The following is a 13,562-nucleotide window of genomic DNA, read 5'->3' as shown; positions in this document are numbered from 1 at the left end:
TCGGTTCACGAGCGAAACCGCGATTCTAGTTCATAATAAAACAAAGCTGGCTTTTGTTACAAAATTTATTAACAAAATAATATAATAGCTATTAAGGATCACGTAAATGGCACATTAGTAGATATTAACAACTAAATATTACATGTAAATGCAGCAGTGGTAGCTCGGGAAGCCAATTGAAATTATAACAATGGAGTATAAAAAGTTACAAAAACTGCATCGGATTGTGTCATAGTATTTGCATTGATTAGCGCGATTACGTTTTAGTTGTTGTCTTCTTTCTTCAACCCATTCTGGGTCTTCATAAACTGTAATAACATACTCCCGTTTAATACACAAAACAAACATAAACAAAACAAGTTATAAAATTATACTATATGTCTTCATGATATTTTGGTGATTGATGTCTTGATACTGCCGCAACTGAATATTATGTTGTGAACAAACGAATCATGCGATTTCTTGATAATTAGTGATGAATGAAAGATGTACTCGATGAAGGAATCACTCGGTGATGATGATCTCATGGTAATGTCCGTTGACGTCAGAGGAACACGTTTGCATCTCAGTAAAGGGACTCGTGATGGTGATGAAATGTGTCCTGACTGAAGAACTTGATGTCGACAATATTAGGATAGCAGAGATAGGTTCTTCATTCTCGATAATAATGACATCGTGAGTACAAAAAACTGAAGCATGATTTCCTGGTGATAGCAGATGTTGCGATGAATGTCTTGATGAAAGAAGCAGGGGCAGAGCTTGGAATATTGCTTGCAGCCTCTCAAGTTTAAGTGCTTGAAAAATCCACTTTTTTCTGCACAAGAAAGAGTCCTTCTGTACATGAGAGATGCGCAACTGGTGATCTTGCCCCGCCTCTGATGATAATGATGGTGCGGCGAGGATTTTACTTGGACCTGGGCTTCACGAGGCGTGAGGCTGGCGGCGCGTACTTGGTGAAGCCAGCCTGGTCGAAGACTGGGAGAAGGTCGCGGACTCTTGCGGAGACTGTTCCTCCTGTTACCCTGTAAGTGATGAAGAAGATGGATGTGGATTCTTTTAGTTCATTGAAGAAGATGGGTTAAGACACAATGTATGGACTTCGTTTACTTTAACGGATACTTGACATCATTTCGATAATTTCTAATTGAGGAATGAAATCGTTAACCGTTATCTAGATTTCTATTTATCTAGAAATAGGTATTTTCTAGACCGGAGTCGTTTTGTTTAGAAGGTTTAAATAGTATACTAACATTAACAAGCTGCTTATCCTACAGTCTATTAACTGATTTTGATTGTCATCCAAAAATATATGTATGTATGTACAAATAAATATCGAATTCCAAGCCAGCCCACCACTGTAAATGGGTAAAATTTTGTTGTAAGATATTTTAAGTCAAGTTTTACCCACTAAGAAACAAACACTGAAAGCCTAAAAAAAATGTTTGAAAAAAAGGCTTCGTCAGTTTAAACAGATTTCAAACCCACGTGGAAGAATATCTCAAACTAAAAAAAACAATAACAAAACGTTTATTCTGTTAGTACCTAGGTAGCAAAGGGCTCTTTCATCTTTCAAATGACACTTTTTTATACTATCAGCGCTTTTGGATAGATTGATTATCATTGCCAAGAAGACTGCAAAAAGCGTCACAAGAAACTGAGCAGAAATTAGTTTTCAATAGTCAATTGTAAACCCTCAATTCTCTCACCTGCTAGGCTTGATGAGTTTAGCAGCTTGCGCGGGAGTAGCAAGCTCAGTGGGGAAGTAGGTGGCGCCGTAGAAGTCCAAACCATTCTGGAGGAGGATGTTCGCTTCCTCGATGTTCGCAAGGGTCACACGCAGCACGCTGGTTGCTTCCTGTATCAACGAGAATTGACTTAAGCAAGCGTTACTTTGCGAAGATGCAGAGATTAAACCTTGTTACGGCAAAAATAACTCCCACTGACCTTGTACGTGCGAGCGGACAAGGTCACGTCTCCCAACCCTTCCTTCACACTTTGTAAAGGAAATGTCGTTAAATTTAAATGTAGACAAATGTTAGATTAAAGATCAAAGTATAATATGATTAGGGGAATCATTGAGAGCAAGTCATTCTCAATGGTGTGTATGAAGTTCCCAATCCACATTGAGCCCGCGAGGGAACTACGGCCCAAGCCCTCTCAATCGAAGAGGAGAAGCTCTGTGCCCAGCTGTGGGATGTATTTAGGCTATTAGACTAATATGCTTCGAAAAACTTGGCCCTGTACTAGGGTTACTAGAGAACTCTGTGTTGCAGGCTAAAAGAACATAAATTAAAAATATGTAATTATCTATGCTTAAATAACAGTGCAAATAGATATGAAACTATGGAGAAATAAAATAAATTGAAATCCAATAACAGTTACAAAATATGAGTAGTAATTATAATAGTTTAAATAAATCAATTAAATTTAAGTAATTTGTAATAATAAACCACACTGCCAGTGCAATTTTTAATGTATCTAAGTAAAACTAATTTGAATTGCTTAAGGCTTTCAACCTATCGAGCTTAGCTTCAAATTACCTTGGGCACCATACTGCTGACCAGCTCTCCGTCGATGGTGGTCAGCGCCCGGGACGTCTTCTCATGAGGTTTTGGTGTGGAGGTGCCTGGAAAATATTACAGCAAAATTTGATCAAGAAGAAATGTTTGCTAAGTGATTTCACCATAATTATGTTTATTGTCTTTTTTTAAAATAGCCTATTGGATTACGCTAAGCATGGTAAGCGAAGAGATGTGGGTAATCCCGGCTAGCGTAAACGGGAAAAAAAATAAACGGAAAGAAAAAAAACTTGAATCCGGGGTTTCTCTCGGTTAGAATCAGAAAAGATGATATCCGAGTAGAACTACGAAACATGAATTGCGAATGGGCGGGGCACATTGCTCGCAGGACTGATGGCCGATGGGGTCAGAAGGTTCTCGAATGGCGTCCGCGGACCGGGAGACGTAGACGTCGGTAGACGAGCGACGACCTGGTTAAGATCGCGGAATCGCGGTGGATGCGGAAAGCACAAGATCGGTTTGAGTGGAGAGCCTTGGGGGAGGCATATGTCCAGCAGTGTCTTTCGGCTGTCATGATGATGAAATATTTGAAATATATGAATAAATACAAGAGTGTAGTCACACTACAGGAATTTTAAGCCACATATTATGCCAATAATGGCACAGTTGGTTTTAATTATGGATATCCCCACATTCCAAACAGTACAGGTAATTTTAAATTCTGAATAGAATTAGTTTCAATCTTATCGAAGACCTTGTTGAAGAGAGTCTCAGCATAGAATCATGAGTTGAATAGTTTTTTTAGTTATGATCTTATGATGGTAGAATCGATATGATTTCTGCCAATGAAAAGCTAAATCACACACCGGTGTTACCTTCCCTCGGGGATCCTGAGAAGTGGAGACGCAGCACTTCCACCACCGAGGTGAACTTGTATAGGGCGTGACGGACGTCCTCCTCGGGGACCTCGTCTGGGATGTCGTACACGTAGATGGTGAAAGTCTTCTGAGGGCGGCAGGGGATCGCGATCTGGTAAGGATATTTAAATTGTATTGAATTCAAGCGGTCCTTTGCGGAGGTACCATCGCGAACCGTGATTGTTGAGCCACTCGCCACTGTTCGGAATATAGCCAAGTTATAAATAATCGTAGTAAATATTGTCAGTTATGAACCAGATTAACATTACACGGCCAAATTACGAATTGCAAGTTGCGCAACAATCTTGGTTAGTGACTGTACAATGAATGATCAGAATCTGTAACCTGTTTACCATGCGAGCTAGATGCTTTGCGTTTTTAAAAAGGAGCAAAGTAAATAGGTTATACCTAGTTAATTTTATTTTTGGCTTAATTGGCTTGCAATGAACACTATTAAGGTATACTTGGTTATTAAGCTTCCGTGGCTTAAAAGGAAATGAGGAACCCTTACAAAACAGTCACCTTCAATTCAGAAGTTTCTCACATTATCGTCAACATAACATTAAAATGTAAAAGATTAAACTCACATATTTCACTCATCATCCTTTCATCAAGAGTACAGTCAAACTTTAATGCTATAAAGTGTGCAATTTTGATTGCCGCGCTGCCAATTATACCAACAAAATGTAATGTCAAAGGCTTACACTAATGCAAAATTTAAAGCGCTTAAAATACACATTATGAATAGAAGGGCGAAGAGAAACAATAATTTAGAATTTGAAATAAATATGCGTAAGCGATCTTCGAAATGCAAATGCTACGAGAATATTGTACAATCGTCAACAATTAAAATTAAAGATCTGTTTACAGCTTTTTCACATAGCAGAAAATAAATGCTACAATTAGGTGACTAAAGAACATCAAAGATTCAAATTAAAAGAAAGCCTAAAAGTAATATTAGTCCAAATAAATTTGAGCGGTAATTTTGTTTAAAACTATTTTTATGGTAGTATCTTTGATGTAATTTAAAAAATGGAATTGCAAATATTTAAAAATATAATGAAGATTGTGAAATAGCTCCGACATGTAATCTTTCATGATTTTCACACCCACATTTAAATAATGAAACGGAATATTACAACACAAAAAACACTTTATTTACCTTGACATTACTAAACCCACCACCATCTCTTTGACTACAATCGTTGAAATACTATTAGGGTGCGTTTTCATGAGAGATTGCGATGATGCGTTGCGAGGATTGCGTTTGTCATGAACCAATAGAAACGCTTCATTTACCTATCCTCGCTTGGCGCAGCTCTAGCAGAAACAGCTCAGCAGAGCGAGGTTTAATAGAAACAAAACGAACAAGGGAACGTGTTTTGTCGTGAAATGAGAATGTATTGCGAGGGATGCGTTGCGAAGTGCGCAGTCCATCTCACCGCACCCCGTTCGCTTATTTGAAAAGAGCCCGCTACACGCCCTTGCAACGCGTCGTCCCACCGCTAAGCTACCTCGAACATCTCTAGTGGAAACTGTCACAACGTTCTACATCCTCGCACCACTCAACTACCTCATCTCTGGTGAAAACGTAGCCTTATGGCCAAAAAGCCAAGTTAATAAACATGTGTCGAAAAGCCCCGTTTCAGTATTCAAATACTTCCAATTCCTATCCACCAAAACACCAGCCAATTACCTTCCTATAGAATCTCGAGCCCGTCACTTTGTGGAACCCTTTCTTAAACACCATCTGGTAATCATCCACATGAGAGAACTTGAACAGAATCCCGGTGGCAGTCTTGGTGAGGGAGAAACAGCCTTTGAACTCCATCTTCTCACAGATGGCTGAGGCCTTCTCCATGCTGAGACCGTGAGAAGGCGTGAGAAGGAAGGCCCCTTTGGTGAGGAAGTTCTCGGAGTCCGATATATCGGACTCGCTCTCTCCGCCCTTCATCAAAGTGTGAATCTGCTCCTTCCACATGTACGAGTCTGACATCTGTGGAGCAATGCGGATTGGTTATGTTGATGACATGATTATGCTATTAAAGGATGGAAAATAGTTTGATGTTGATTTGGACTATTTGTTTTATTACTAGTGATCATTCATTTGGGTTTTTTATGACGCTAAAATAATCAACATCATTATTATTCAGCCGTAGGACGTCTACTGGTGGACAACTTTGTTCTCCCCCGCATAAACCTCCAGTTGCTTCGGTTTGAAGCGCCCTGCATCCACCGTAAGAAATACCATACTAATACTGAGGAACTACCTAAGTAATACTTGTATCGAGAAAACGCAACCATACACACCCGTTCCATTAACAGTCTGTGCGACTTTTTTAATACAGTTTTTAGGTTTAGAAAACTTAAATAGGTAGCTTAAGTTTTCCTTTTATTTTTACAAGCTTTTATTTAGTTTCACCTGTCCCGTTGTCTCTCTGTCTGTCTGTCTGTCTGTGATCAAATCTTGCAAGTTAAATTCGATCAAATTCCAGTAGTTGGATTGACTTGAAATTTGGTGTACTTATGTAAATTACGTGACAACATAATAATCTGGCAGTCACATCCTGGTAGTCCGGCCAGGATCGTCTCCGCAGGACGGAACTCTTCAACGGTTAATGGCATCGACTTGAAATTTGGTATATAAATGTAGTTTGGGTGGCAATGCAAGTACAGTCAACAAAAAGTAGGTACAGTCTGCAGAAAAAGCTTGTATTAGAAATGACTTTTTTACAAAACTATTTTACTGTTACTCTCTGTGGTATATTGTGTGTATTACATACAAACAAAGTAACATACCAAATAAAACAAAAGCCTGTACTAAATCACATGTTAATCGACCACTCAAAGTTCAGATCAATAAATCAATGAAGCGAGTGATCTCAAAAAGCCATAAGAATACAATGCGAGGCGCGACGCCACGCGTCGTTGGCTGCGCGTGCGCATCGCTTCCGTTTGTGATGCTGGGAGTCATTGATATGATGCTTAGAAACGATGTTTGTGAATGGGAATAAGAAAATCTGGGCGAATATTCGAGCGATTCAATCCCCTCATTTTTCTGCTCACATTGTTTACGAATTGGGTGTAGAGTTTGATATCGTTTTCGTTTATTTTAGAGCTTCTGTATTTCACCAGGTAACTAGAAAACTGGCCCTATACCACCTATACTACGAAGTGCAAAACTCGAACTTCGTATGTTACCGTCCCCCTGACGCTTATGTCATTTAATACGCGAGTGAAAGGGACGGTGCGATACGAACTTCGATTTTCGAGTTTCGTAGTAGCCCCTCTGTATCAGAATATTCGGCCGTTTTACAGAAGTGTCCAGAAAAATGAGACGGTTGAAACATTCGTATAATCGCCCACCGAAATATCGTAATAAGATATCCCATCTATTTACTTCTGCATTATACTCGCATCTTCAGTCATCAAAATATATAAGAAACTAGCTAAGTGCGAGTCGGACTCACGTATCGAGAGTACCGTATTTTATAAATAATGTCAAAAAATACGCTATTATTATATTAGTACACTGCTATGACACTGACGTCTATCAAAAAAATTTATACATGTAAAAGAGCTCTTTGTGACTTACCTGCAGAATAAACTTTCTTTTCGTCAAACGCGGTTTAGCCTCTACCTTGTTTATCACTTAGTCAGACACGCTACTTTTTACAAGTATGTATTAATAATTATGTACCGACATAGATCGTAGTGTTTTATCTAATTCTTGCAAAGACAAACGCTAAAGAGACAGAAAATAATAATAGAGCCTAATTAGTAATAGAGGCCCTTTGGTTTTGCTCTAAGTCTCAATTATAAAATAATTATGAATAAATAAATAATAAATAAAAAGTTGGGACCCCTTTGCGTCCGGAATATATAACACTTTAAAAAATCGTTACTTATTATTTTTTACGAATTTTAAATAAATATCTTCCAAGCTAAACCGAATACACTAGTAGTATTGATACTAGATTTCAGTCTCTAAAAATATAGTCACGCACACATTATTTTCTTTATCCAATTACCGGTGCACACCCTGTTTACTTCCTTTATCTAGCAGATAGCAACACAGAACCATAATTTCCAATTAACAAAAAGAACGAGCAAACGACTCAATCCCACAATCACAAGAATCGGGTATAATTGCCATCAAAGTGGGTGGACATGGACAGCGTAATTGCCATCGGAATTGCTATCAATTGCCATGTCCCATACCATACATGGTGACCATAAATTAGCCAATAATGGTCCAGTTCACTTCCCATAGCAGCAAGGCCATATTAAATGAGAGCGGCCGTTTTTGGTAAAAAGTTTATTGGTGGTTTAAAGTTTAGAATTAGTTTAAGATTAAACAGTACGTATTAAACAGACGTTATTGAAACAAACTGCATCGATTGAATTAAACAAAGAAACACCAGCCAGTAATATTTTTCAATTGTTTAAAAATGGATACGTAAACCATTTTCTGTGGTGGTAATCTAAGGCTATCTTTTTTATGTGTAAAATTACCGGGTGTGGCCTATACCTAATACGAGCAAAAACTTAAAACGTAGATCGTCCTCGTCAATCTGAACAACGACTTTTAAAAATAATGGATTCATTGAATTTTCCTTTTTTCATACAAATTAAATACTGCCTTCAATGTACGCCATCCGAGAACACAACTGACGTCGCCTGACACGCTACAAACATCAAGCATTTTGCTTTATTTTGCTTTCTTCGAATAAACTTAAAAGTGTAATAAAAATTAAAAAACTATTTTTTTATAAAAAGTCGCTGAACTAATGTTGTTCAGTTTGACGAGTATGATCTATGCTTTAATTATTTGCTCGTATTACAGGCCACACCCGGTATGAGAGAGTCGAAACTAGAGTCGGCTACTGTTTAAAAAAAAACCGTCAGTTCAATGAAGAAGATATAGCCGTGAAAGTTCCAAAATTGCGAAAAAAGTGCCACACGGCGTGACGTCGCGGAGCCCCACTCCCGAACTTTGACGCGCATCATTTTGTAATTTTTTGTTTGATTCCCAAAATAAAAAATACGTGTCCAATATTCCCTGATAATGTAACTAACAGACTAAATACAGTAATATTTTCATCATTATCATCAGCTGGAAGTAGTCCACTGCCGAACAAAGGGTTCTCCCTTAGAACGGCAGAATGAACGACAACTCTCCCCTTGCGTCCACCAACCACCCCACTATCCAATAGGCTAGACGACTAAAAAGAACTGTTTGGTCCGTCAGTTAGATAATTAAAAAATAATGTGCATGTATTTTTTCTTTTGTTTGACAAACAAAAAACGACGAGAAAACAGTGCTTATAAGTTTCGAGTGAAAGTCACTAATGGTACGATTTTTACCTAAGTGACGTCACAAGCCCCCACTCCGGAAGTTTGGTCTATACACGTGTCCCATATTTTACCATAATCTAACTGTCGGACTAAATATAATGATATATTTTTAACCCAGTCGTCATCCCTATTGCATTGGATTTATTTAGTCAAAGCTCAGAAAAATAGATGAAAAATAAGACTTCCCAACACACACACATAGGTACATAGTCACATGACTTTATTATGACGCGTTCCAGCACTTTAAAAAAAAGATGAATCAAACCGCACTCTTGAGATAAACAATCAGAGTCAGCTGAGCATTACATTATTCAACAGTTAGTAAAATCGTAAATAAATACTCTTCTAGCGACCACTTCGGAAAAATTATGTGTCGCCAAATTTATGTATCAGTTACCACGTTATTCCGGCCCGCTATACTGAGACAAACTCGCTCTTTCTAACACTAGAGAACTGGTGTAAGTTTGTCTCTTTCAACTTTACCACGTATACTTATTTGACAATTAAGAAAAAATGCGACAATCTTATTTTAAAGTTCTTTAATTTTCAGCGCCCGTCCGCAGTCATTCAGATTAGCGGTTTCATTTGGGTTTCGAAAATCTGCGCCTATTTTGAAATATGCATTAAACATTTAAGCTGTCTATAAGTGCTTCAAAATATCTGAACACATACGTGGTGTTATATCGTAAGCACCTTCAGATATTTTTGAATACAGCTCCAACAAACGATGCAGCCGTATGTTATGGGTAATTCTTATTTTGATCATTTGGTTGCCGCGATACAGGTCGGTAGCCTAGTGTGGAGTTTCTATTATTCAGGTTATATTTCAGGACTACCTTGTAGAACCCTATTTGTTAGGTTAGTTTAATAACAATCCTGAAGTATCTACAAAAAGTTTACCATCAACCACAAACAAAACAATAAATAATGGACTGACCTAACTTATCTTAGTCTGATGAGATTTAGATTGTTCATACTTTGTTGAAATTAAATCACTATCTCAATGTATGGAAACCGCAATATTTAGTATTATATGATTTCAGGTAACTACTCGTAGTTACCGCCGTTTGCTCCCGTTAACATTTTAATTTTGGTCGTTTGCTAATTATGACTTTTTGCTTTGGAGATACAATACCTTATAGTTTTTTTTTTCGACTAGATGGCAAACAAGCAAGTTAGTTACGGACGTTTTACTCCCTTGGCATATTATATTGCGATTTTTTTGGTAACGAGGTCGTATTCGAATAGTCAATGCGATTAAAGATAAATATTTGATAATAAAAATATTTTATTGGAACTTTTCTTACAGATCGTAGGTACATGGCTATTGCATTGTCGTTTAAGCTCTACACATATGTACATACCTGTACTCAATTACAAGTCAATCCGACTACTGAAACGAAGTTATGATTCAGTTGCAAGATTTAAAACGGACAACTTGCATATGAAGTACGAAAAACTAAATGATTAAAAAATACATGGTGTGGCCTGTAATACGAGCAAATAATTAAAAATTAGGTCATACTCGTCAAATTGAAAAACATTAGTTCAGGGACTTAAAAATAATGAAGTCTTTATATTTTCACTTTTTCATACGAATTAATAGTAGAAGATCCGAACTTGAAAAGATCTTCACCGGTCTGATAATAGGATGAAATGCATTTTTATAATAAATTTAGTATTTTAGAAAATATATTAGAAATGATTTTGCTAAAAAATCCTAGACAGGCAATTTTTTTTTTTATTATTTTTAATTAAAGGCAGACAACCCTATATCAACGTGTTCACAATAGAACAGCGCTTACGTTGATATACAATTTGTTCTATTACTAATCAAGTGAAAGTAACGGGCATCGATATAACTATTTGAATTTATACCTGGCAACCCAGTAGTTCGTCCAGGTAAACAATAGCAAACCCAACGTCTACATATTTTATAGGTTTTATACTTTAAGTTAATATAAAATTTTCTTATTATCTCGATGATGCAACAAAAATTTATTAAAAAAACATTTTTTTTCAATAATTAAAATAGCCTGTCCAGGATATTTTTAGAAAATCCATTTCTAATATATTTTCTAAAATACTAAATTTATTATAAAATACATTTCATTCTATTATCAGACCGGTGAAGATCTTTTCAAGTTCGGATCTTAGACTATAAATACTGTTATCAATGTACGCCATCCTAGAACCCAACTGACGTCGCCTGTCACGCTACAAATACAAAACATTTTGCTTTACATTGCTTCTTCGAATAAACTTTTAAGTGTAATAACAATAAAAATAAACTGTACTTTTAAAAGTCGCTGAACTAATGCTGTTCAGTTTGACGTTTTTATTATTTGCTCGTATTATAGACCACACCCGGTATATGCAAGCTTTTTGCTGACTGTACTTGCATTGTCATTCAAACTACAAAAGTCAATCCGATCACTGGAAGTATGTTAAAAAGACTACCACGATTGGAGATGAAAACTACGTTCTGATTTTGAAATTTTTAAAGTTTACGAAATTTGTGAATGACGTGCTTGTTAACTACAGCTTATGTATGTATGTATGTAAACTCTTTATTGCACATAAAAATAAAAATACAAATACACCGAAAGGAGAACAAAGGCGAGCTTATCCCAAAAAGCGAGCTAAGCTAAGCTTGTCAGTATGAATTCCAAAAAACTCAGTAATTAATTATAAAATTTGCCACAAGCGCTCTCTTAGTATTGTTATAATAGGTACTCTAATGTGACATGCAATAAAAGAATTTGAATTTGAAAGACAATAGTTTCATCATCAATAGAGTAGATGAACCCGTAAAAAAATATTTCAAAACGCGACAGTAGAAAAAAACTTAGTACTCGTAGATATCTATTTTCGTCAAATCATATTAATTTTCAGTTAATTGCAAACCAGTCATAATTATCTCACTATTACCATACATAATCTACGAGAGTATCCTTTGGTGACGTCATCATCTCTATTACTTTCGACATAGCTAGTATTTAAAAACCTACCTACCAACCGAATTGTAATCTATTTAATTCTATTTCTATAACAGGGCTATTAAACGGAGTAATATGTAATTTTTTAAACTATAATTTCGGTGTATAATTGCCAATCGTATCCCTAGCAAAAGATCCGTTAACTGTGATTCCATGAACATTGAGAAGAAATTCAATAACGAATAAAATAATTTAAAACCCAAATATTACCGCAACAAAATAACCATTCTTATTCAAATACTTACACTTTTCAGAATCACGATAAAAAAGCCAAAATAAAATTCTTACCATCTTATAAAACATCGCGGCCATGTTCCTAACAACCACTTCCCGACAAACTTTCTCCATCTCAAAAACCCGAAACAGAATCACGTACCTGCCCCCTTCTGGCTTCCTTTTTCTTCTGCGTGCTGTTAGTGCTTTTCTCTTCTTGTCGCTCGTCTTGCCTGTGGTCTGTGTCGGATACGCCTTCTGCTAAGGACATGGTCTCGCGACTGCGGGCTACGTTGTGAGACGTCGGGTTTTGGTTGAAGAATGGTGGTAACTCAGCCGTAGCGCACCGCTCCTTGACTTACAAAGCCGAGAAAGGCATGGAGACGCCCGGTAATCATTTTTGAAAAAAGAAACACCGAATTTTGTGCGTTTTAACGGCTATATTTATTTTAGGTTAAGACTAATTTTCAACACTAATTTGCCTCTTGCAGGCCATTATGATGGGTAAAATATTTTAACATGAAACTATGGTGAGACTCACTCATATAGTATGGGCAAAATAGTCGCAACGCGAAAGGGAGATGCAAAATGTCACGACTCCGTAACATCAGGGAGTGGATCGGCGTCGAAACAGAAGCATAAATATGCTGGGTATGGATAGGACGTGCTTTAGGGAGCTGAGTCCCAAACTTCAAGGACGAAGTGGCACTATAGGAAGTGATTAATTTTAGGTTTCGGTTCTTTTAACTTGTCATATCAACTCCTGTTTCTGTTATCCTGTCAATCGTTCAAAGGCTAATTGAAAGAGATAATAAGATCGCCTTTGTAGGTACATCAGTTTTTCAATGTAAACTGTTACTTTAATGTATTTTATGTACAATACAAAGTTATACAACACCCATAGGTACAAAAAGTTTATATACATTGACTAGTACCCATTGTAGGAACTTTGATTAGTTTGGAACCTTTTGATTATTATTAAATCATTAACATGAACGATCACTTTTTCATAATGGACGATCCAGTTGATAGTTTTAAAGTTTTAAATAAAGTTTCTCTAACAGGAAACAATATTCTAGGTGGAAATGTAAGCAATGATTGGAATATAAAAACGTTGGAAATATGAGACATAATATTTGGCTTAGACGCCTTATTTCAACCGCCATAGGTACATATAGATATTATGCTTTTTCTTTTGTTTGTTTTATAGTGTTTGTTCAATGCAGGGTGTATCTGACCATATGGGGCTTAAATCCATCATTCTACTCGCATAGCTGACCACTTTTGTTGTGCAACTTTTAAAAGGTATTATCGCTATGATTTTTTTTTTTATACAGATTAAATGTTTTTCAAAGTATGCAATACAATACTAAATTGACAGCACATTGATAAATGTTTAATTGCCGTAGTCAAACTTAACTTTAAACTCAATATTATAATTGTTACGTTCTCATGCTAAAAACTACATTAATTGGTAGGTACAAATCACCTGTATTAACATCTGCAAGAACGGCGCGTGACAAGTCCTACCGGCCCTAGGAAAAGAGACATATCAG

General features: G+C 36.6%; 2 protein-coding genes across 6 annotated transcripts in view; one reads left to right on the top strand and one right to left on the bottom strand.

The window, feature by feature from the left end:
• Positions 1 to 57: 57 nt before the first annotated feature.
• On the bottom strand, positions 58 to 12,345 carry LOC141438755 (uncharacterized). 5 transcript variants are annotated; one of them, XM_074102699.1, is made up of 7 exons: positions 12,170 to 12,345; positions 5,133 to 5,432; positions 3,386 to 3,548; positions 2,541 to 2,626; positions 1,707 to 1,855; positions 915 to 1,022; positions 61 to 308 (listed from the first exon to the last, which is right to left on the bottom strand). In XM_074102699.1, exons 1-7 carry the CDS (start codon positions 12,275 to 12,277, stop codon positions 302 to 304), a joined length of 921 nt encoding a protein of 306 aa, XP_073958800.1. In that variant the 5' UTR covers positions 12,278 to 12,345; the 3' UTR covers positions 61 to 301. The 5 variants fall into 5 exon arrangements, with proteins under 5 accessions (XP_073958799.1, XP_073958801.1, XP_073958803.1 ...); XM_074102701.1 differs by having other exon boundaries at positions 3,395 to 3,548; XM_074102698.1 differs by having other exon boundaries at positions 58 to 1,022.
• The window catches only part of LOC141438590 (facilitated trehalose transporter Tret1-like), a 12,261-nt gene continuing 11,026 nt past the window's right edge, over positions 12,328 to 13,562 (top strand). The window contains exon 1 of the mRNA XM_074102455.1: positions 12,328 to 12,333. Coding sequence (XP_073958556.1) covers positions 12,328 to 12,333 — 6 coding nt within the window. The remainder of the gene's footprint in view (positions 12,334 to 13,562) is intronic.

Source organism: Choristoneura fumiferana, chromosome 19 (assembly GCF_025370935.1).
Source record: "Choristoneura fumiferana chromosome 19, NRCan_CFum_1, whole genome shotgun sequence".
Lineage (NCBI taxonomy): Eukaryota > Metazoa > Arthropoda > Insecta > Lepidoptera > Tortricidae > Choristoneura > Choristoneura fumiferana.
The sequence above is the reverse complement of the archived record's forward strand: the minus strand, read 5'-3'. Positions and strand labels throughout refer to the sequence as shown.

What these genes read in the sequence shown, in the direction of transcription:
- LOC141438755 (XM_074102698.1), bottom strand. Translation starts at nt 12,277, where the DNA reads ATGTCCTTAGCAGAAGGCGTATCCGACACAGACCACAGGCAAGACGAG. An exon ending in AGGAAGCCAGAAGGGGGCAG is followed by an intron (nt 5,433 to 12,169) that starts GTACGTGATTCT and finishes ATTGCTCCACAG; the next exon opens with ATGTCAGACTCGTACATGTG. An exon ending in TCAGCAGTATGGTGCCCAAG is followed by an intron (nt 1,856 to 2,540) that starts GTAATTTGAAGC and finishes TCGTTGATACAG; the next exon opens with GAAGCAACCAGCGTGCTGCG.